This window comes from Alosa sapidissima, chromosome 23 (genome assembly GCF_018492685.1).
Source record: "Alosa sapidissima isolate fAloSap1 chromosome 23, fAloSap1.pri, whole genome shotgun sequence".
NCBI lineage: Eukaryota > Metazoa > Chordata > Actinopteri > Clupeiformes > Clupeidae > Alosa > Alosa sapidissima.
The window spans coordinates 5235433-5257965 of NC_055979.1; the positions used below are offsets into that span (position 1 = coordinate 5235433).

A 22533-nucleotide genomic window follows, 5' to 3' on the forward strand; every position below is an offset into this window, starting at 1 on the left:
TCTGGAACATGTGAAGAAATTGACAATAAAGCTGACTTTGACTTTTAATCATTTTTAACGCCTTTCAGACATTGCCCTTTTCATCTCGTGTACCCACTAGTGGCAGCTCGCGTAGCCTACCACTACAGTTTGGGAATCCCTAAGCAATGAGCAAAAAGTGTATTCACTTCCCCTCCTTTACAGCAGAGCGGTGCTAGTGAGCCATGAGGCCAGCAGTGCTGTCCACAGAGTTGCCCTTACGCTAACAGCAGAACTGTGGAAGGTCTTGTCATGGATGTAGGTGATGATGGAGAGAGCTCCCTCATAGGCCTCCTCACAGGTGGGCTGAATCTGGTCCTCTGGGAGTTTGAAGCCGTGCTCACCTTTATCCCTCAGCTCGAAGGCAAAGGAGTAGGGGATACCGATGAAGCGAGCCCAGTCCATGGACAAGCCTCCTGTTGGGTCTGGGGAAAATCCCCAGATTCCATCACAAGGCATTTGTTTCACATAATTCTTCCTAGATCAGTCTCCCTGCATGCCTAATATTGTGTGTGTGTGTGTGTGTATGTGTGTGTATGTACGTCACACACATTTACAGTTTTTGCTGATTGCACACATAAATACATACATACATACACACACATACCGGTACATACATACATACATAAAAAAACATACCGGTACATACACACATACATTCCCAAACACATAGACACACATGTACACACACACACACACACGTACACACACATGCATGTGTGCATAAGCTACATAGAGTAATGAGGCATAAATCCTCATAATGATTGACATAACCCTTTAGCACAATGCATTTTAAACTTCTTTTAAAGGGACACCACGCAAGCCTGATGCTTTTTCTCTACGAAGCTCCCCCTAGCGTCTGTATGTGTCGATACGTGTGCGAGCCCTCGCTCGGCCTGAAGTTTTTTCCCTTTTCTTTGCATCTTCCGTCAAGGATTTTCGCTGCTTCTTCGCCGCCTTTGCCATATTACACATGTTTGCAACAATCACTAGCGTTTCATTAGCCTCCCTCTGTGCTGGGGATGCAGGATGTAAACTGATCCTGTTTCTCGCGATGTCTGAGACTTTGTGAGACTGAAGGTCGGCGGGTCGGATACACCGAACTTGCAAGCGGGATATTCTTCCTACAGGCAGTAGGGGCAGGCAAGAGAGTCTTCATTCGCCCTGTAATGACTCTTAACCATATACCGACTTACGAAGATGATTAACACGAAAACGTTACCTGGTGTCCCTTTAACTCATAATGTCATTATTAATGCCATTACCGCATTATTCAGGGATAAAAGAAGCCGTATGCCACTGTAATCCTCCAAGTTATAAGGGCTACATCATGACACTGTGTTTATTCTGCACTTTGTAGCCCATACTGAGTTTACTGTAAGTGTAGTGTTAGAATACACTGTAGTAATTATACTCCACGGAGACCAAAAGTTATTGTCATCCTATTTATCACACATAATTAACGCTGGGTAACTGAGATTGTGATTGGTGGATGAATACATACATATTGTTTCTGTGACGGAACCCACTGTGTAGTTCATTCCATGGACTGCCTTTATGGCTTTGGCTGCAGTGTTCACCAGCTCTGTCTGAGGAACACAGATGACAGAAGAAAATGTAGACGCTACAGAGCTTCCAGTCAGTGGTCTCTGAGTTTCCACATCACTCTTATCTTACCAGCTCATCGTAGTTGGGGTCCTTGATGTTAGGATGGCCGTAAGGGAAGAGGATCATCTGGCTAAACGAGTGGATGGTCAGGAAGCAGAGGATGTCTTTACTCCTTGCCCCCACAAAGTCCACCACAGCCCTGGTCTCATTCTCTGAATTGGCCTTGGGACCAGGGTAGATGATGGAGCAAGAGTCTGTAGACACACCAATGGCTGCGAACCCAACATCAGAGTCTCACATTTATTCCATAGAAGTTTCCAATTCTCACAAGAAGGTAATATCAATTCCATGCCTCCTTTTGAACACAGTAAAAATGATAAATATATATCTATATTTTTAGAACTGATCAGCTGGTGCAATAGCCTGCTGTATGTGTAGAATGATACTCACTCCCCCACAGGAAATCATAGTTACGGTTGAGGTCTGTTCCAATACAACTGCCCGTGCCTGGTGATCTGTTTTTCCTCCACTGCCGAGTCTGGAGCAGTGGTCATTTATAAAGCCAAGGGAAATAAACATATAGTCAGGGATTATGTGATAGTTTTAGTATCCATCCTACTGTATCTAGTCTTCTATCTATCCCTCATTATCCATACCAGGACCTGTTCAAAAGTAGGTTTACATGAAAATATCAAAACAAGCTTGTCATCTTACTATCACCTTCTCTACCACTTCCCTCATACCATCTTTATATAATCTTTTTTTATTGGAAACCAAAATGTAAATGTTGGATTTCAACATGTTTTAGTTGTGATTGCTGAGACTCACCGTATTGTCTTTCCAAGTGTATGTGTAGCCATCCACATTCAGCACAGGGGTGACGTAGAAATCCAGGTTCTTGAGCATCTCCTCCACCTTGGCGTCGGTTTTGTAAGTGTGGAGTATCTGTGTTGGAGACAGAGAGTAAAGTGAGTCAGGGCATTTAAATATAGGGTATCTGAAAGAGCTGTAACAAGGCATTGACAGTGCAATTAAACACCCCACCTCTTTGACAAAGTATTGGCAGAAAGCCGGGGAGATCCATTCTCTGGCGTGGATACCACAGTCCATCCAGATGGCCTTTTTGTTCTCAGCAGAGTTCAGGCCAATCTATAGAAGTGATGAGATTTAAAAGGAACATGTTACTCAATTTAATTTCCTAGATGGATTAAGTTTTAAAGAATCTGATACTTTAAAAAAACAAAAAAAACAATGTATCTTTGTAAAGCGGCAAAGTAGCAAAATCATTCTGTTTTAGCAGAAAGCATGAAACTTTGCACAAAAACATCAAATGGCCAGGGTGTGCTGTGGTTAGGGTGACCACCAACCAGGTTACACTTGTATCTAAAAGTGAGGAATGTTCCATATTTCCGAATTGTTGCTTGATTGAGCCGCTTGACTTCCTGCCATGCAGAGTGATAGTCAACAGGAAATCATTTACCGGCAGTTTATTTAGACAGAAATTATATCCTTGAGCCAGAGGGGTTGGTCTGTACAGAAGTACTTGCTTTTAAAAATACTATTCAGAAGGAAATATTTTTCCTTTTTAATGTAAAATTTATTTGGACATTAAAGCAACGGTTCAGAGTAATTTCACCCTATAGGGTCCTTTGCACCATGATCTCGAGCCAAACATCCCCCCCCCCCCCCCCCCCCCCCAGAAGCTTTTTTTCCCTTGGTCGAGTTAGCGCTATTAACTATTAACGGCTTAGTGCAGGCATTAACGGAACCAACAGTGTATTTCGTAAATTACCCCACTAAAAATTCCTGGAATGGTACCAAACTTCTACAGTAGTAGATATGTTTTGTACTCATAAAACGAGGCATTGGAAAAGGTGTAAGTACACCAGGAGTTGTAATTGACACTTGCCTGATGGCTTCTACTCTCTGCTGCTACTGCTGCGTTGACGTTACTTCTTTGTTTTGGGAAAAGCCCGTAAAATGCTCCGGGGGGGGGGTTGTGGGTGGTATTTGGCTTGAGGTCATGGTGCAGTGCCCTACGACTTGAAGAGACCTTTGTTCCTTACATCCAACAACATTTTACCTATTTTCATAACTTTGCAACTGTTCAAATGGATGCAATAATATCATTTACAGTACATGAATTATTCATTTCTCTGTTATCTTAAACGTTTTCACTGCTGAATACAAAACCAGACAACTCAATTATGAATAGATTATTTATTGTTTAATAATGTAGGCTAGAGATCTAGCTATGTGGTGAATGTCAGGTGATTGTCTAATTTTATTCCAATTTTGAAATGATCATGGAGAATAGCCTGGTTAACACCAGACCACTTCTCAAATCTCAATTGCTATCAGGTTCCTCTGGGTTCTCCCAGGCTACATGGAGGATGCTCTGATGAAGAATCTGTTGTCACCATCATTACCACAGCCAATTCGGCCAAGTTAAAATTAAACTATTAAAAAAATAATTAACTTCAAGATGGTCTCTCTCATTTATTGCATTTATTGCATTAAATGTGGGTAAAAGTAACGAGTACTTCATGCTCATATTTCAAATTTAGTGGAGTCAAAAGTACAGCATTTGTCTTTCAAATGTAGTGGAATAAAAGTCACAAGTTTCCAAAAATATTAATAATCAACAGATACTCAAAAATCATACGTACAGTAAGCCCGTAAAAGTTGATTTACTGACCATCCGTGTATATTACAGGTAAATAGGCTTAACTAATAGATATCCTCACAAAACTACCATAGCTGATTATTTACATTATACATGTCAAGATATATTTTGGAAGTTCTCTGAAATATTATGTATAATATGTAAATGAGCCATTATCTAATGATCTATGTTATTTTTACTCATGACTTTAAATTACATCATCACTTTTGGCAATATGTGGCCTTAAGCTTTGTCTCAAAGTGTTCTCTTTACTTGCCACTTGCTGTGGTCTTTTTTTGCAGTTTCATTGTTACAGCAAGACCCCTTTACCTTGAGCAATGTGATGTCTCTGTTCTCATAGGATGTCCCATAGGTAATGGTGGACACTATCTCAGGGTTCTCAGTTTCAATCTTCCTCATCCAAGCCATGATCTATAGATAACCAGGCATCAGTTGCAAGTTGTCAAATAAACAAATGGAATTTTCTTACATTTGCATTGAATACCCACACTTCCTACTAGGCATGGTGTGTTGCCAGTGTTGTTTTACATGAGGAGGTCTACTGTTACTGTACAATTTGTAAAATCTTTTTTTGATTATCCACTACAGTGGAGTGGTGTTACACAGTCAAAAGTTCTCCCACTTTAAGTAGGGGATGACAACATGAATACCAAACAATAGGATTATGATACAATGTGTCTCACTTCAGGCAGAGGGTGGTACATGGTATAGTCATAATTTCTTGGCTCCGTCTGTTTGAGAACTCTGTTCAGAAGAAGGAACAACACAATACTTCTATATTATGTTCATTTAAGACAAATACACAAACCAATAAACTCATAAAGTCAATGGTTACTTGTTAAACCATTATTCATAAAGTCAATGGTTACTTGTACTATGGTTACTTATTATGGAATATTATACCTAGAAAAGTTAGTTGTCAATCAGCTTAAATTATCTAAAATTTCAGATTTTTGCACGTTTGGAAGCTAATATTCAGCCAATGCATCTTACCTTGCTGTGACTAACTGTCTATTTAGTAACAGCATCAGAACCACAGCCACTGGGCCCTTCATTACTCCACTGGTCCTCTGTTCAGCTGTCTGGGGGAGAATTCTGAATGAATGATCTCTCGGTTTGCAGCGATAATAGGAGTATACCTAGACTACAGGATGAATGTGTGTGTGTGTGTGTGTGTGTGTGTGTGTGTGTGTGTTTCATTAATAGGAACTTGAGGCTTCCTCTTTCTCTGTGTGTATGTGTGTGTTTGTGTTTGTGTCTGTAGGCTATATGTCTGTGTTAGCCTGAAACTGTGTGTAAAGACTTGAGATAAAGCCTCTAACCTGGAATTGCAAAACTTCGACATAGCAAGCATCTTTCAACATTCATCATTCATGGGTGGTAAATGTCTTTCTGAAGAAAAGGGAAATATTGACCAGAAGCAGTGTCAGTTTCAAGAAAAGTAGGCCTTGACAAAGAAAGCCTTGACATTCTTCATCATTCAGTAATGAGGCAACAAGTAGACCAGTGTTTAAGAAAAATAAAAACATATTTCAGGGGAAGGACAACAGCATTATATGATCATTTCACTGAGCTATTTTAATCTGTGCAGGAGAATTCTGAGATCCTCAGGTCAGCAAGGTTAAGTAATGTTATCATTTATAACTTAACATCTGTAGGCTGTATGACTGTGCATGGCTTTGGACTGTGCGGGGGCTTGTGTGTGTGTGTGTGTGTGTGTGTACAGGGGTGGGTGTGTGGCATGCCTGAGTGTGTGTGTGCGACTGCACAGAAAGTAGCCTGTGCTGAAAAGGTGAATAGATTGTAGAATAGCCAAAGAAGATGTAGCATTGTTATAAAACCTTTAAAATCTCTAAACAATCACAAGTAGGGCAGTTCATCACAGTTTATCCATTGCAACTGGATTGATGAAAGGTCACTTACACCTGTAGGCTAGGCTACATTGTATTTGGGAAAAGCAAAAGGTATCAGCATAATGTTATTTATTTATTTATGTATTTATAAACAAAAACATCTGTCAGTTCCATGCCGTTTTCAACAGCTATCAAAAACAAAGGTCATTTTTGGATAGATGGATTTTTTATGAATGTTTCTTCTTCTATATAAGATTTTAGTCATCTTTAGTTCATGTAATAGGCCTACTTTATTGTCAATGCACAAATTAAGTAAAAGTAGTCTGAAACTTTATTGTTAATGCACAAATTAAGTAACAGTAGTCTGAAACGAAATGCTGTTTTACATCTAACCAGTGGTGCAAATAACTGACATGTCCAAATGGGCCTTGATGAAATGCGTCGCTAGACTGTTCATACACATTTTAACGGGCCAAAGTTGAAGAGCTGTTGTCCGTTATTGTTCGTGCAAATATAGGCCGATTCATGTTCCCTTGTATAGTGTAACTGAGGTCCATGGCTAGTCTGGCTTTCACCAGACCAAGCTCAATCTTTTAAGAAATAAATTAAAAAAAAAAATAGCGGGCAGATTAGGCTGGGTTCACCCAGCCTAGTCCATAGGCACCCGATATTGTTTAATTTTCCGATTGAGATATCCACGCTCTGGCTATTCTAAATGCAAAAATGCATCAGGGAGTTATGACAAAACTGTAACTAACAAACTACATCCTAATAGAAAGCTGTTAGCTTCCCTAAGCTACAGGTAGAATAAGGTAAGCCTATTTACAACATAAATTGTCAATAGGCTATGCTGGCGACACAAATAAAATCTCCTTTGGAAACCAATGGCTTATGCCTTACAGTATCAAGCGGACTTAAACTGCCATATCGTGGCGAAAAGTTGTAATAAAATTCACGCAGCTCCATGAGTCAAGGACAGCGCGAATGAAGTAGCCACTTCTAAATGGGACCCACTACACAGTAGCTTAAGGTGTGTTGCTAAAGCAGCCATAATGAAATGAAGGTGCCATTGTTTGGATACTTCACACACACGTGCTTTTTAATTTCACAGACTAGGCTACAACTACCAAGCTGGAATCAAAGCACATCGATTCCCCCCTCACACCCTGCACGCACTTAAAACAAAAATGTAAAAGTTTAAACTGTATCAGACCGGTGTAAAGTTGGTAAATCTTCCATTGCACAGAATGATTTTTGTAACACGTGCAACAAATGACAGTCGAAAGATACAATTACAGTGCTGCTATCAATTTGCTTGGTATAACCGCATTTATAGTTTTCTACAAATGCAATCAATCAAATTGGCCTCCAGTAACAGGGTTGCAAATATAGGCTAAGTTGTGGTTTACCCCAGGAACAGATGCTAACTGTAAAATGTAGCTATGTATACAAGATCAAGGACAAACATGGTTATATAATTATATAAAGTAAAATTTGACTCTACTCAATATTAGTCGTACAATATGAGTAACAGAGTTGCGTTCACTGAGTGACACACGCAACTTGGACAAACATATTTGGGGAAAAAACCTGAAAATTGTTAGAGCACTTACCTTTGGTCTTGCCATGTGGGCCGAAAATGTCCTTGTGTTGTAACTTCCTTTGTGCCAATAGACAAATATTTTTAACTCTTTCTCTGCCAGGTAAAATTCCTTGGTAGCAGGGTTGCGCGCATGTTGTGGGACACAACTTAATAGCATAAAAACTGTAACATACAATACAATGTAGATCAAAGAAATTGTTTTCATAAGTAAAGGAGATGAATATCAACAATATACAAGAGGAAGTAATTTATTTAGAGCTTATTTTAATTGTTAAACTTGGCAAAGGAGTTGGTCACCCAATGTGTGGGACAACAGAAAATGGCCATTTTTTGAGGTGGTCCAAAGGTATTCAGTCTTTTGAATAATATCTAAGGAGCTTATTTTTCCACCAAATTTTACAGTTTGTCTTATAACAAGTACATTATTCACAAAAAATAGTCATTTAGATATTTTGGATATGTACATTTGAGATTTAAGTGGTGGGACAGGAAATGTACCAAAATCCTGGAATGTCCCACCTAGGTCCTTATTGATATTATAAGATTAACGTACCTGCAGTAAAAACCAAGCATGTCCGATAAACATCCTCAGATTTATTTCGGCTTCAAGAAGAAATGGGGAATACATTTCATGTGAACATCATCCTATCCTTATTAGACGTTCTCTGCGGTAAACTACAGTCCTTGTAGGAAGCGTCCATTTTCCAACCCACTTTTAACTTCCAACAAAATTACGTCTCACTGCAACGATGTGCCATCTAGTGGACAAACGACTACTTATTGCCAATACTGGAAATGCAACCATGATGATGATGATGAATATTTATTTTGGCTTTCTTTTAATCCTACTGAATTTGTAATTATGTATCGGCTGTTCTAATACCGATAGTATGTGGGTGCCTGTGTGTGTGTGCATATGTATATGTGTGCACCGCCATCTACACGCCAATGAGTGTACAGTCACTAAATGTACACATAACCTAATTTTTTTTTAGACCCCACGATGGATGAAATTCTACGAAACTTGGCATACCCCCAGAGAATGCCAGGTCAATCCTACACATACAATTTGGTGCAGTTCTGAACATCTTAACTGAAGATAGGGGCGATTAAAGCAGAATAATATTGCATTTTCATTTTTTACCGGGGGGGTGCAAGTGATGAATTGTGTTATGAGATGAACTGTCATTTCCATTGAGCACGTGTGCACTTTCTCTGTGTAATTATCTGCTAACTTATATAACCAGTTTTATTCCGGTGGTCCGGCATAGTTGTTACTTAAATTCATGTAGCCTAATTATTTATGACTCAGCACATAGCACTTTACAACCGCCAGAGTTCTGGAGTTATTGCTCTCCCCCTAAATGTTTTAACTTTCTATGTGAAATTAATTGTACAATAAACCTCTTTTCCATAGCTAATAGACTGGTGTTTTCCTTTGCTCAGTGCCCGTGTTCAAATAAAGAAACCTGCAGGGGGCAGTATTGAGCTGTACCCCCCCCCCCCCTTTTAAATGACTCATTGTTCATCATTCAATAATGTGGCAACAATCTGGGAACGTTGAATTGGCTACACACGTCCCCGCCCCCTTTTAATGGAAAGCAGTGTTTTATAAATGTCTAAAAACAATACAAATAAGACCATATGACAAGAATAATGAAAAATGTGTATATTTCTTTTAAATAACAATAAACTTGGAGTTAGACAGTATACAAGGCAAAACAAAAACAAAACCAAAACAAGACAAAACAAAAAATAAGCTTAGTGAGTTTTAATGAGAGATTTAAAAGATGTCACAGAATCAGCTAACCTAATTTGCTCAGGCAGTGCGTTCCAGAGCTTTGGGGCTAACACAGAAAAAGTTATGTCCCCTTTAGTAGCAAGCTGGGACTGAGGAATAGTTAATAAACCTTTGCCTGCAGACCTTAATTTGTCTGTAGGACTAGGGCACTATCAGACATGTAACCGAGGGAAAGGACATGAATAGCTTTAAATGTAATGAGTAACATTTTAAAATCAATTCTCCAGCATATTGGGAGCCAGTGTAGTGATACTAGAACAGGAGTGATGTGTTCATACCGTTTGGTGTTATTTAGGAGCCTGGCAGCAGAGTGTTCGACTATGTGAAGCCTGTGTAAGGACTTTTGAGTGAGGCATGTGAAAAGACTGTTACAATAATCCAGACATGAGGAGGTGAAAGCATGTAATATGGTTTCTGTGTCTTTGAATGATAAAATACAAGTAGGTCTTTATTCTTTTTTCTTTGGATTCTCTTCACCCGTCACAGAAGAGCACCTGAGCAAGGAATTATCTGAAGTCTTCTAAAGCCCCTTTGTGTCTTCACAAGTAGTTGGTAAAAACAAGATTGCACAAGCTGGTGTTCAAAATTTAGATTGCCGTCAAGGCTCTAAAGAGAACCACTTACCCTTCCTTTTCCATTGGAGGGTAAAGCTTCTTGTCGTATTCCTTTTTGACCGACCAAAACCGGGGAGATAAACTTGTCTTTAAAGAGTTTCTATTTGAAGCCTTCTAAAGCTTATTCAGATTGAAGTGGTTATGAATATACATTCCTCCAAAGAGGTACCCTGGAAATCCAGAGTTCTCGCGAGAGCACAATGGAATTGTCTCTGCGAGACACTCTGGCAAAGAGCAATGATGCACGTTACTTTTACCCCAACATTCCGGGGAACCAGCTAAACTGATGAAGACAGCGCTGCAACGTTGGAGGACAGTACACATTGGTCGTAGTGTTATCCGATTGCGTCGAAGTCCGAAATCATTCAGAGTAAACATGGTCTAGTGTTATCCAATTGCGTGCAGTGAGATTTTTAAATGCATGTGTGTTGCCGCCCCTCAAGTTGGGCCATTACATTGCTCTTTGCCAGACCCTTAATCTTTCTAGATTATCAGGGTCTGGTTTTTCCAGGCTACCAAAGAGGTGTGCTATCTATTTTTCATAAACACACACACGCACCACAGAGGACACACACATACAGAAACACATAAACGCACACACACAGGCATGCACACACGCACACATACTGTAAACACACCCACACATACATAAACACACACACACGCCACACAGGTGCGCACGTATATACAGTATGCACGCGCACGCACACACACACACTTTATTCTCAAGATAATAAATACCTCATTAGAAACAGGTATTTCCGACTGCTTTGAAAATGTAAAACCTTTACTTAAAAAGTAAAATCTTGACCATACTATCCTGAGTAATTACAGGCCTATATCAAACTTACCTTTCCTGAGCAAAGTACTTAAAAAGTTCTTTGTAATCAACTTAATACCTTCCTCAACGAAAACAGTATTCTCGAAAAATCAGGTTTTAGATCAAATCATAGCACAGAAACAGAAAATAATTCATTCTCTTGCTACTGTCTTAAACAAAGTCTCAATCCTAATTCTTCTAGATTTCACTGCAGCATTCGACACCATTGACCATAATTTTAATTCACCGCCTTTTTTGAGATTTTTATGTTAGTCTTGGGGATCATGTGTCTGTAAAACAAGATTTGCCGTTCGGTGTGGCCTATGGGAGCTGTCATGGTGCTCTGCTTTTCCCCCTATGCTTCATTAGGAAACAAGTCAACATTATGTAAACATCCACAGCTATGCAGATGACACCCAATTATATATTTCTGTGGAGCCAACAAACCCAGATGGCCTTTGCTCCCTTATCATATGCTTAGCCTCCATTAATCAATGGATGAGCAACACTTTTTTAAAGGTAAATGACGATAAAACAGAGGTACTTTTGGTTGGACGAAAATCAAAGCGAGACACCGTTCTTAGTAATCTTGGGAAGTAACAAGCCTAGGTATCATCTTAAAGAGTTAAGTTTCAAATCTCACATCAATAAAGTTACTCTGACAGCTTATTTCCACTTGAGAAACATTGCCAAAGTGCGACCTTTTTTAACTCAACAAGATGCAGAGAAATGTATCCATGCCTTTAGTAGGTTAGACTACTGCTATGCACTTTTTACTGGTCTCCCAGAAAAGCATATAAAGAAATTGGAATTCATACAGAACTCTGCTCCTAGACTTTTACTGTAACTAAGACCAAGAAGAGAGAGCACATCACCCCTGTGTTAGCTGAACTCCACTGACTCCCTGTTTCCTATAGAATCGATTTTAAGGTTCTGTTATTTACTAGTTATTTACCAGTTAGTTACTTACAAAGCTCTGAATGGCGTTGCACCTTCATATATCTCTGAGCCTTAAATATCTTATCAACCACAAAGGAACCTTAGATCTTAAAATGCTAATCTTTTAATTGTGCCCAAAGTGCTCCACAAGCAAAGTGGAGAAGCTGCTTTTATCCATTAAGCACTGAAGCTATGGAACATCCTGCCTCTGTACATCAAACATGCGAGTTCTGTAAATGTCTTTTAAAAAGATCCCGAAAACATATCTGTACATGAGAGCTTTTAGTTAACTCACTTTTATCTTGAAGCCTATTTCTTCACATTATTTTACATTCTACTGCTGCTATTTATAGGGTCTTACTATTTTCACTGCATTAGATGTATTTTATGTGTTGTTGTATCTATCACACATAAACACGCACACACAAGCCTGCACAGACACATAAACACACATACACACACACCCTATTACCCCCACCAACACACATACACACATACAGAGAGAAGCACATGTATACACAGAAAGAAAACACACATGCACACACTCAGTTTAATACACAAAAGTTGGTAGGAAGTAGGGGATGGAGTAGGAAATGGAGACAAATTGACAAGCGTGATTTATTTTTGCAGATAGAATTTGCAGGACTGAGGGTCGGTCATATTTTGTACCGCTATGTGGTACATCTAGTTTGTAAGGCTTTCAATTTTCACTGTTTAGATAGTAGCATGAAGGAGGCAAAGCATATACCAATTGTTGTCTTTCATAAATCAAGCTTTAGAACGTTACTTTACTTTAGACCTTTACAATCCTGATTTTTGCACTACTGCAAGGCATATGGGGCAAATAAACATTTTCTCAGCACCCCCAACTCTTACTGACTTCTAGCATAGCATCCCTGAGCCAAACTCATGCGACTGCAAGTGGGAAATTGACCCCAGACTGAAGCATAGTGCAAATTGCTTCCAAGGTGAACTCCAAGGCCAAGGTACTGTACATCAGTGGGCTCCTTGAAATTACTCCATTGTTGAAATAAAAACATAAAAAAGCCAGACTTTGGCTAAAATGCACTGTCAAGTCCCAATCCTTATAACAAATATCCTTTGGACTGATGACTGATGCAACACACTATTAGGTAAAGGGTTGGTACCATCATTTTTGTCAATGAGTTTTTCATTTCTTTTATAAATTTAATATTATATTTATAAAATACATAAATTGACTGTTTATTTAATATTTTATAAATAAACAGTCAAAAAAGAAGTCTGATTTGCATTAAACATAGCCTGGTTAACACCAGACTGCTTCTCAAATCTCAATTGAGATTGAGAGTGAGTCTGGAAAGACTTGATTGTCTTACGACTTCCAGGGACAATACAATTTAAACTGGTTCTTTAAACTCAGCAATCTTTTTTTTTCTTGTAGACAATGCTGTAAATGGCGTTGTTTACTCAATTCCAAAGAATGTGATTGGTGCTGATTTTTTGGTGTCAATGGCCTCCTTGTCAGACTGACCTACAGAGCCAATTCAAATTTGTTAACAGGTTTGTCTGGGTTTTCAGGCAACATTAAACATGACTGAGGATTTTTCTTTTTTCCGTTAATTGATACCAACAATTTTAACCACGGCTGTCCATACTGCTGGATTGCACTGATTTTTAGACCTTTTAATACTATGTGCTTTTCATAAATAGCAGTGTTTTGTTCATGAAACACAACAAAAATATATACATAATAACTACATTTCAGAAAATAATTACGTTTCTACAAAAACATCATGGCACTATTCAAAACTCTTCAGTAATCTTCTTCAGTACTGTTTTTAAGAATAATGAAATTAAATTTTAGAGATTGGTTGATCAGACAGTGAGCAAAGCACTCTATAGCCCAGCACAGATTTGTATTGTCAGCTGTTCCCCTCCTTCACACAGGGCAGTGCTAAGGAGCCACAAGGTCAGCATCATCTACAGCAGGGATGCGCTAGAGAGGCATAAAGTGAGCAGGACAGTCCACATGGTGGCCATTAACGTGGTAGCAGCATTTGGAAGAGTGGTAATATTGTGGAAGGTTTTGTCGTGGACGTAGGTGATGATGGAGCGAGCTCCCTCATAGGCCTCCTCACAGGTGGGCTGAATCTGGTTCTCTGGGAGTTCAAAGGCGTGCTCACCCTTATCCCTCAGCTCGAAGGTGAAGGAGAAGGGGATACCGATGAGGCGGGCCCAGTCCATGGAGGTGCCTCCAGCTGGGTCTGAGGAAGGTTCATAAGATCACATTTTACTCACAAGACTCTGTCGTTGTATCAGCCTACCAGCATCTTGTTACAATACCCCACTGCTGAGGTAACCAAACCTGGATACTGTGTCCATTTGTCATCACATGTACAAAGAAATCTGATGTTTAATCTGTAATCCTGATCAAATGTTGAGGCAACCCACTTTGAGGAATCCAAGCTTTCATTCATTCATTCATTCAACCTTTATTTTTTCTCAGAGGTTCATTGAGGGTAGTCCTCATTCTCAGTGACGCCAAGAAGCTCTGATGGGTCAGCTTAAGCTCTAGCTAAAGGTTTAGCACCTAGAGAATGAAGGACTGGTTGAAAAAGGTCACACCTTCTTAAAAGGGAAATCCAGTGTAAAATAGATTTTGAATATGCTTAGCATGATAACGAGTTCGACCGTTAGCTAGGGAGCAAAAAACGCTAATCCGATGAACTAGCCTGTTTTTAGCCGATGCTTCCAAAATGTTAACACTGGTAGTGATTGGGCATCTCTCATGGTAAAAAGATCGCTAATTTTAAACCATTTACGAGGCTCACACTTTGTTGGTACTATAATGAGGGTCCAAACTAGGGGTGTGAATCTCTCATGTTAAAGACGATACGATTCACATCTAGATACATGGGCACGATATTCGATACAAGAAAAGATACATGTTCATAAAAAACGATTTAGTATGATTCGATGCAATGCAGTTCGATGCAGTTGAAGAATGGAAAGCATTCTGAAAGATTTTTTATCAATTGCTCAAGGTGCACATTAATTTTATATTATCAATTATCATGGTCATGTCAATTAGGCAAAAACAAATGTGTGAATATGATTATCTAAACTGAGGTTTGTATCATATGCTGTATTGAAATGAAAAAAAAGAATAGTCTACATTTCAGTCAAACACAGCAGCCAAATACAACATAAAAATACATTTTTTTAGACTTTATAGATTTTATAGAGTTATATCTGATTGTTTTCAAGGAGCTGTAGCCTATTGTTGAGGTAAGACAATACCGAAATAAAAAACTGTGCTTAAAACAATCTTGGCCTTTTCTCATATAGCCTACAAGAATAAAATAGGCCTATGAACTGGGCCTATTTTGTTCCAAGTCTGAGTGAATATGAACAAAATAATAATAATTTGTGCATCGTTTTAGCAGCAAGGGCCAAATTATTCTTTAACATTAAGGAAATCCCTTCATCAAGCCTAAGGCTACTCTACAGACTATCATTGCCGTTTAGAAAATGCTATAGTAAGTGTTTAATTTTGCGCTGGATTTTGAAAAACAAAAGAGTAAAAACTGTCAAACAAACGACCGAGTGCGAGTTGTCACGTGCTTAAGTTGCAGTAGATGTATGGGTAATGAAGTCCTTTGACAACTTTGGGCAATGAATGTAGCCCAAAACAAACTGCATTATCCACAAATCCGTGCCACGTGTAGTTTCAAAACAGGAAGTGGGATGAACGCGCTGCTTGCAACGTAAATGAGAGTCTGAGCGAGCAGAAAAGATTGTGAACCGATTCGTAACAAGTAAATCAATATAACGACCGGTTCATTTCAGTTTTATTCCAATACGGGGCTTCACATATCGATGTAGCTGTATCTTACACGTTAAAAACGGATACCAATACATATCGGTTCATCTTTACACCCCTAGTCCTAACATATAAAACGAGGCATTGACAACTTTGTAAATAGTTTATTAAAAAGGACTATACAGACAATATCTTGAGTCGTATCTTGAAATTAAGTCCCTTGAGAAGGAAGTAGCTACTTCCCATTTACTTCCGTCAAAAACATGCAAGATCTGTGTTATAGGGACTTAATTAGCGATCTTTTTACCATGAGAGATGCCCAATAGCTACCAGTGTTAGCATTTTGGAAGCATTGGCTAAAAACAGGCTAGTTTAGATTGTATCGGATTAGCGTGTCTTTGCTCTCCAACGAATGTTCGAACTCGTTTCATGTTAAGCATCCAAAATCCATTTTACACCAGATTTCCCCTTTAAGTTGTTCATAAGGGATCTTTGGTATTGCTATACATAGTAAAATCGTTGCACTGAAAGCAGGGTTATTTCAATGTTGGAGTCGCTGAGGTGTGTGTATGGTAAATATACATACACAAGGCTTCTGCGAGGGCACCCACTATGTAGTCCATTCCGTGAACTGCCTTTATGGCTTGGCCTGCATTTTTCACCACCGCTGTCTGAGGAACACAGGTTTCAGGTGCAAATTAGTGAAAGTCCTTACCATTGGTCTGTCTCTGTGTCTGTTTCCACTTGACTTATCATACCAGCTCATCATGGTTGGGGTCCTTGATGTGCGGGTGGCCATATGGGAAGAGGATCATCTGGCCATAGGAGTGGATGGTCAGGAAGCAGAGGATGTCTTTACTCCTTGCCCCCACAAAGTCCACCACAGCCCTGGTCTCATGCTCTGAATTGGCCTTGGGTCCAGGGTAGAGGATGGAGCAACAGTTTGTAGACACACCAAAGGCTGCGAACCCAACATCAGCATTCAGTCTCAAAGCAAGTGATTTAGAGAACAGCACATTCCAGCTCTGACATTAAGTTAGTATTCATTTATGGCAACATATCATACTTACCTATAGTCTATTTGTGAATGATAACAAGTGTAAGTTTTCATTTGAGACCAAAACAACATTAATCTATACAGTTTTGAGTAAGACCGGACTAGCATTTACAACTGAATAGCATGTAGCACAGCTTTTGGGGGCAACTTTGCTTTGTCAAAATAAATCTGTAGTGGTGTCCCCAGGTAATTTTGCCAGGGCTTCACTCCCGAATATAATAATACTCACTTCCCCACACAGCATCATAGTTGCGATTGAGATCTATGCCTGTACAGTTGCAAGTGGCTGTGCTTGGCGGCGATCTGTTTTTCCTCCACAATCGAGTCTAGAAATGTAGTCATTGATACATTTAGTTATTTATAAGACCAAGGAAAGAGACTAGAGACATTCAATGTAGTGTACACTACATCTTCTTGTTTGTATGATCTGTGTTTAGAAAAGACTGATTGCAGTAAGTATTGCCTGAGATTTCCTAGATGTATGAAACCATGTGAACCTCTTGTTATCTCCAGAACTCCAGAACACTTGTCCACCAATGGCAGTGATTTTATTGAGAAAGACTTTTCATAAAAGTGAATATAAAGATTTTATGACGAATCCAATAGTTCAACAAAGTTAGACAAATGGGCTATGTACCGACCGTATTGTCTTTCCAAGTGTATGTGTAGCCATCCACATTCAGCACAGGGGTGACGTAGAAATCCAGGTTCTTGAGCATCTCCTCCACCTTGGCGTCGGTTTTGTAAGTGTGGAGTATCTGTGTTGGAGACAGAGAGTAAAGTGAGTCAGGGCATTTAAATATAGGGTATCTGAAAGAGCTGTAACAAGGCATTGAGTGCAATTAAACACCCCACCTCTTTGACAAAGTATTGGCAGAAAGCCGGGGAGATCCATTCTCTGGCGTGGATACCACAGTCCATCCAGATGGCCTTTTTGTTCTCAGCAGAGTTCAGGCCAATCTGGAGAAGGGATGAGATGTTAAGTAAGCCAGTATAAGGGGTTCAAGGCAGATGATTGGTTTACTGACTGCAGCACGCATGGAGGTAAAAAGAATTGCCTTTCTGGACTATAACTAAAGAAATCGGTTACTGTTACTGTAATAAGATGCTCAACCCTCTGTATTGTTTACATATTTTCTCATACTCCATCACAGGTGTTGAATACACCATTTTTTTTTTATCACTGATGAATATCTGTGTTGGTATACATAGAAAATAATGTTACCAGAGAATCACTTTTAAGTGCCTTTTTTTAAAACTTTTACTAAGTTTGTGTGTGTGTGTGTGTGTGTGTGTGTTTGTGTGTGGGTACCACAGCTGTGCTTATAGTGGCCAGTAGGGGGATGACAAGCTGTAGTAATAGCTAAAGTTGTAGGAGCCAAAAGAACTTTCCATCCATCCATACTCTTATAATTTATGTTCTTAGCTCATTAACAACATTTCATGCCATGCATTTATCCCTGGTTGCAGTGGTTCTGTTTATAGAACATTGATGTGCCAAACCTGCACGCAGCACATCATAGTTATGGCAGTCTTGTGCCAGAGGCACATACTTAACTGTACTGATGGCACTGCCTCCCATTACGTACTCTGCTTCATTCTAACTCTGAATTCCAACTTATACATCACCTACATCCTGACACACGTGCCCCTACATAGGCTTCATTCATGAGATAAGGCCAAGCTTTTTTTACCTTGAGGAATGCAATGTCTCTGTTTTCATAGGACTTCCCATAGATGGTGGTAGATACCACTCCCGGGTTCTCTGTTTCAATCTGCTTCATCCAAGCTGTGATCTATAGATCATCACATGGCATTAGTAAAGAGGATAGCGCAGCACTAATTACCACACAACAAATGTTGAAAAGCCTTTTAATTTACTGCTGTAGATGTTACACAGAAAATTGTTGTCTCACCTCAGACAGAGGGTGATACTTGGTGTAGTCATACTTTCTTGGCTCAACAATTTGTTTGAGAACTCTGATGAAAACAAGAACAAAGAGATCTGTAGATAACATGCACTTGCTGAGCTGACATGTATTTCCACTGTGATAAACAGTTTATAAACGGACTAATTTAGCAGGGAGTTATCCATCTATAAAGGATATAACCTTTTTATTGATACTTCAAGACTGCTGTATTCTATCAGTGAAAGGAAAGATTAAATATTAACTCTAGATAAAAGATAAAAAGAGCAATTTACAGACAGTGATTTACAGTGATAAAGCTAAAAGATATCCAAGAAATGTAATGGGACCAACGGTCCTGTGAAGATCCGCTATCACAACAATGGTTAACCAAACAGTTGAAGTACACCATCCTAGCACTTATTGCCTGACTAGAACTGACACTCGACTGTTTAAAAACAGCACTCACTGATACACTTATTCTTATTGTACTCTACCTTTTTTAAATTGTCCTAGAATTGTTGAGAGAATTGCTTAAAAAGCTTAAACTGTTTACCATGTTGTTAGTCGCTTTGGTTAAAAATGCGACAGCCAAATGTAATGTAATGTAACATCACGTTTTTGAGTTTGTAACCTTGAAAAAGAGTCAAAATTCAGAGCTGAAATTTTGAAAGAGGCCGAGATTGCTGGAAAGAAAAAGACTGAGATTACCATATATTAGTTATTGGTTTATCAGCTAAAAATTGTTGTACCATGTAAGCAGGTAAAGATAGGCTCACACTTTATTTAGATGGTCCCTGATAGACATTGCAAGTTGCAACATAGACTATCTACAAACTATCTGTTAAAACTCTTAACTACATGGTTACAGTATGTTAGGGTGACGGGGCTTGGGTTAGAAAAACCTCAAGATGAATTTCAACAAACCACATGTAAAGGCTCTGCTGGGTGACTTACAGCATGAAATAAAAGGCCCTATCTTACACCCGACGGAAAGCACGACACAAGGCTTATTCTTATGCTACACTCAACAAAGTGATGCATTTTTCGCCATGTGCTCCACTTTTATTAAACCTTACGCCCAGGGGTGTGGCAATTAACCACATAAGGTGTCGTCTGGCGCATGATCCGAAAATCGCTATCTTACATAATCATAAATCATTAGGCCACTGACAAAAGCCTGGTCTATAGTGAAAGGTGCATATAAAGCACAGAGATGTAAGCAGCCCTTATAAGGAGATGTAAAAATTGTGAGTAAAAACACAGATAGTGGAATCCGGCTTCCAAATATCGGACCACCAGTTCTGTTGACCATCATAATATTTTAGACTTGCCAGAATATTAAGATAATAACATTGATTGTTTTCAAAATATGATTTGATCAAAATTGTCAAATCTGGAGGATGGGCAGAAAGCCAGATCTGCCCTTAGACCAGCTTCTTCCTATGAGGGAGGTCTCAGCTTTTACGCTTATGTATTTCTACTTTTATTATTTTTGAGTTATTTCACATTGCTTGGGCCAATGGTTGAATATTCTAAAAGTTACATGGGATGTTGATATTTTATGAAGCCATGAATGAATTTTGGGCAGCCGTGGCCTACTGGTTAGCGCTTCGGACTTGTAACTGGAGGGTTCGAACCGGTTCGAACCCCGACCAGTAGGCACGGCTGAAGTGCCCTTGAGCATGGAACCTAACCCCTCACTGCTCCCCGAGCGCCGCTGTTGTTGCAGGCAGCTCACTGCGCCGGGATTAGTGTGTGCTTCACTTCACTGTGTGCTGAGTGTGTTTCACTAATTCACAGATTGGGATAAATGCAGAGACCAAATTTCCCTCACGGGATCAAAAGAGTATTTATACTTATATACTTATATATATATATATATGAACAAGAGTTTATACAGGTCATATGCTTATGATCCAAACACACATGATCAAATAGTTAGGCCTACTATCTGGTATGAAGTTGTCAATCAAATTACCAAAATCAGCATGCTCTCTCCACTTTGTTTGGAGTTAACATTTATTGGTGTAATGTTAAAAAATGCAAGGGAACACTTGCAATGACTTTACAAGTTAACAGAACACATGGTAAAGAGTAAAGAATAAAAGAAATGAACAGACAATTACAATGATTTGCAACTTACTTTGCCCTTATATTCAACTATTAGTGTTAACAACATTTTAACAATATTTAAATATATTGAATTAATTAAAATATGTATAAAAAGTATTTAAAATGTCTGTCAAATATTGAAACAAACATAATATTTAGGCTACATCACTTAAGGCAAATGCAAAACTGTCTGTTTGATTTTACAGTAGGCTCAATCATTTCCCCATTCAAAAATAGGCTATAGCCATGCTGTCATGACATATGCATACAGTATATGCATGCAACAATTGAACAATTAAACAGTTCAACTCAATAATTAAATGAAGATTACAATACCTCCCATTACTTTGTGCATTATTACACCTCTTGTTCTGGTATTCAGACCCTTTCATTAGTGCAGTTATTAACAATTGTACAGTAATGATAGCTTATTTTGAACATTGTAAATCACAAGTTATAATTCCCTTTTTGATTTAATTTTTATTTAGTTAAAGTTAGGGTAAGCAATGCTAAGCTATTTCTAATACGCCACACTTTTTCTAACATTCAGTGAATATCTCCTCACAATCTGCTGACTCTGCTGTCTGAGTACACTGTAAAAAAAAAACAACAACAAAAAAACGGTCTTCTTCTTACACAACCCTGGCTGTGTAAACTGGACACAAACAACAAGACTGCCCCTACAACAAAGTGGGGGCAGCCAGTCTCCCAAATAATAACAAAACACTGGAGTTTCTTGGGGAACACTAAAGGGAAGGGTGACCTATCTCTCTGGTGTGCTTTGTTTGCTCTTTGGTTCATATAATATAATGTAGCTTTGGATAAAATAAGTGTCTGCTAAGAAACATAAACATAGCCTAAGCCAACGCTACCTCATCCGGCATCATTTACCCTTCCTTTAGACTTAAGGTGTGCAGTATGGCTTTAAGGTTAATCATAAAATGGTTAAAATGCTGAAAAACTTGTAATTGATCTTAATGACCAATCTCATTCATCTCTATTTTACACCAGGGTTTTGTAGTCTTACATTTGGTAGTGATTTGATAAGCCATGGTCAATTCATTACCATAAGTATTGCACGCTCAGTGTTCTTTTCGTTGCATATGGTATATTTACATGTTTGCATGTAAATATAATGCAATTGTTCAAGTCTTACCTTCCTGTGACTGACTGTCCACTCAGTAACACCAGTATCAACACCGCAACCACTGGGCTCTCCATTATTCTTTTGGTCCCCTGTCCAGCAGTATGTAGCAGATGTCCACCTGTGTCCCCGTACAAGACCCCCTTCTGTAATGTTCGCCAGGCGTTGTCCATCTAGCATTTATAGGGATCATTATCCGAAGATACAAGAGAGAAAAAAACACTTAGATGTAGTTTTCTATTGTGGGCTCGGTTTAATGAGCAGTGATAAGATAAGATAAGATAATACAAGATCCAAAACTTAACTCGCTGATATAAATTGGTCCCCTTGGCTTTGTAATGATAGGTGCAAATACAATACTGCTGCAGCCATGAAAACCACTATTGTCTTGCTTACATGTGCATACTGTATGTTTCTACTGTTCTACTATTTTATAATAACGTGTATTTTATCTAAGTTGTGTAGAATTAGGATTGAATGGAGGATTTGCTGTGTATCCCTGCAGCCTCCCAGGTGTGCTTTTGTCTACAAGGACAAGGTGTCCCTGGCCTTGCCCTAACATG

General features: G+C 39.0%; 2 protein-coding genes across 4 annotated transcripts; both read right to left on the reverse strand.

Annotated features, from left to right (window-relative positions):
• Positions 1–38: 38 nt before the first annotated feature.
• LOC121698847 (carboxypeptidase O-like) lies at positions 39–7859 on the reverse strand. Of its 3 annotated transcripts, XM_042081303.1 has the most exons (11): positions 7779–7859; positions 5635–5704; positions 5306–5394; positions 4996–5056; positions 4622–4723; positions 2671–2775; positions 2455–2571; positions 2077–2164; positions 1696–1898; positions 1523–1607; positions 39–443 (listed from the first exon to the last, which is right to left on the reverse strand). In XM_042081303.1, exons 2-11 carry the CDS (start codon positions 5674–5676, stop codon positions 178–180), a joined length of 1158 nt encoding a protein of 385 aa, XP_041937237.1. In that variant the 5' UTR covers positions 5677–5704; positions 7779–7859; the 3' UTR covers positions 39–177. The 3 variants fall into 3 exon arrangements, with proteins under 3 accessions (XP_041937237.1, XP_041937238.1, XP_041937236.1); XM_042081304.1 differs by lacking the exon at positions 7779–7859 and having other exon boundaries at positions 2101–2164; positions 5306–5390; XM_042081302.1 differs by lacking the exon at positions 7779–7859 and having other exon boundaries at positions 5306–5390.
• A 4687-nt stretch (positions 7860–12546) lies between these two features.
• Positions 12547–22136, reverse strand: LOC121698848 (carboxypeptidase O-like). The gene is made up of 9 exons (XM_042081305.1): positions 21983–22136; positions 18721–18784; positions 18499–18600; positions 17660–17764; positions 17446–17562; positions 17034–17130; positions 16506–16708; positions 16334–16418; positions 12547–14188 (listed from the first exon to the last, which is right to left on the reverse strand). The coding sequence occupies exons 1-9, from the start codon at positions 22045–22047 to the stop codon at positions 13905–13907; spliced, it is 1122 nt and encodes a 373-aa protein (XP_041937239.1). The 5' UTR covers positions 22048–22136; the 3' UTR covers positions 12547–13904.
• Between the last annotated feature and the right edge of the window lie 397 nt (positions 22137–22533).

Coding starts and splice junctions, on each gene's coding strand:
- LOC121698847 (XM_042081302.1), bottom strand. CDS start 5,683: ATGATGAATGTTGAAAGATGCTTGCTATGTCGAAGTTTTGCAATTCCA. Junction 5,057..5,305: donor AGACAGTTAGTCACAGCAAG/GTAAGATGCATT, acceptor TCTTCTGAACAG/AGTTCTCAAACAGACGGAGC. Junction 1,899..2,076: donor CTATGATTTCCTGTGGGGGA/GTGAGTATCATT, acceptor TTGGGTTCGCAG/CCATTGGTGTGTCTACAGAC.
- LOC121698848 (XM_042081305.1), bottom strand. CDS start 22,047: ATGGAGAGCCCAGTGGTTGCGGTGTTGATACTGGTGTTACTGAGTGGA. Junction 17,765..18,498: donor GAGACATTGCATTCCTCAAG/GTAAAAAAAGCT, acceptor TCCCTTCTCCAG/ATTGGCCTGAACTCTGCTGA. Junction 17,131..17,445: donor ACACTTGGAAAGACAATACG/GTCGGTACATAG, acceptor CTACATTTCTAG/ACTCGATTGTGGAGGAAAAA.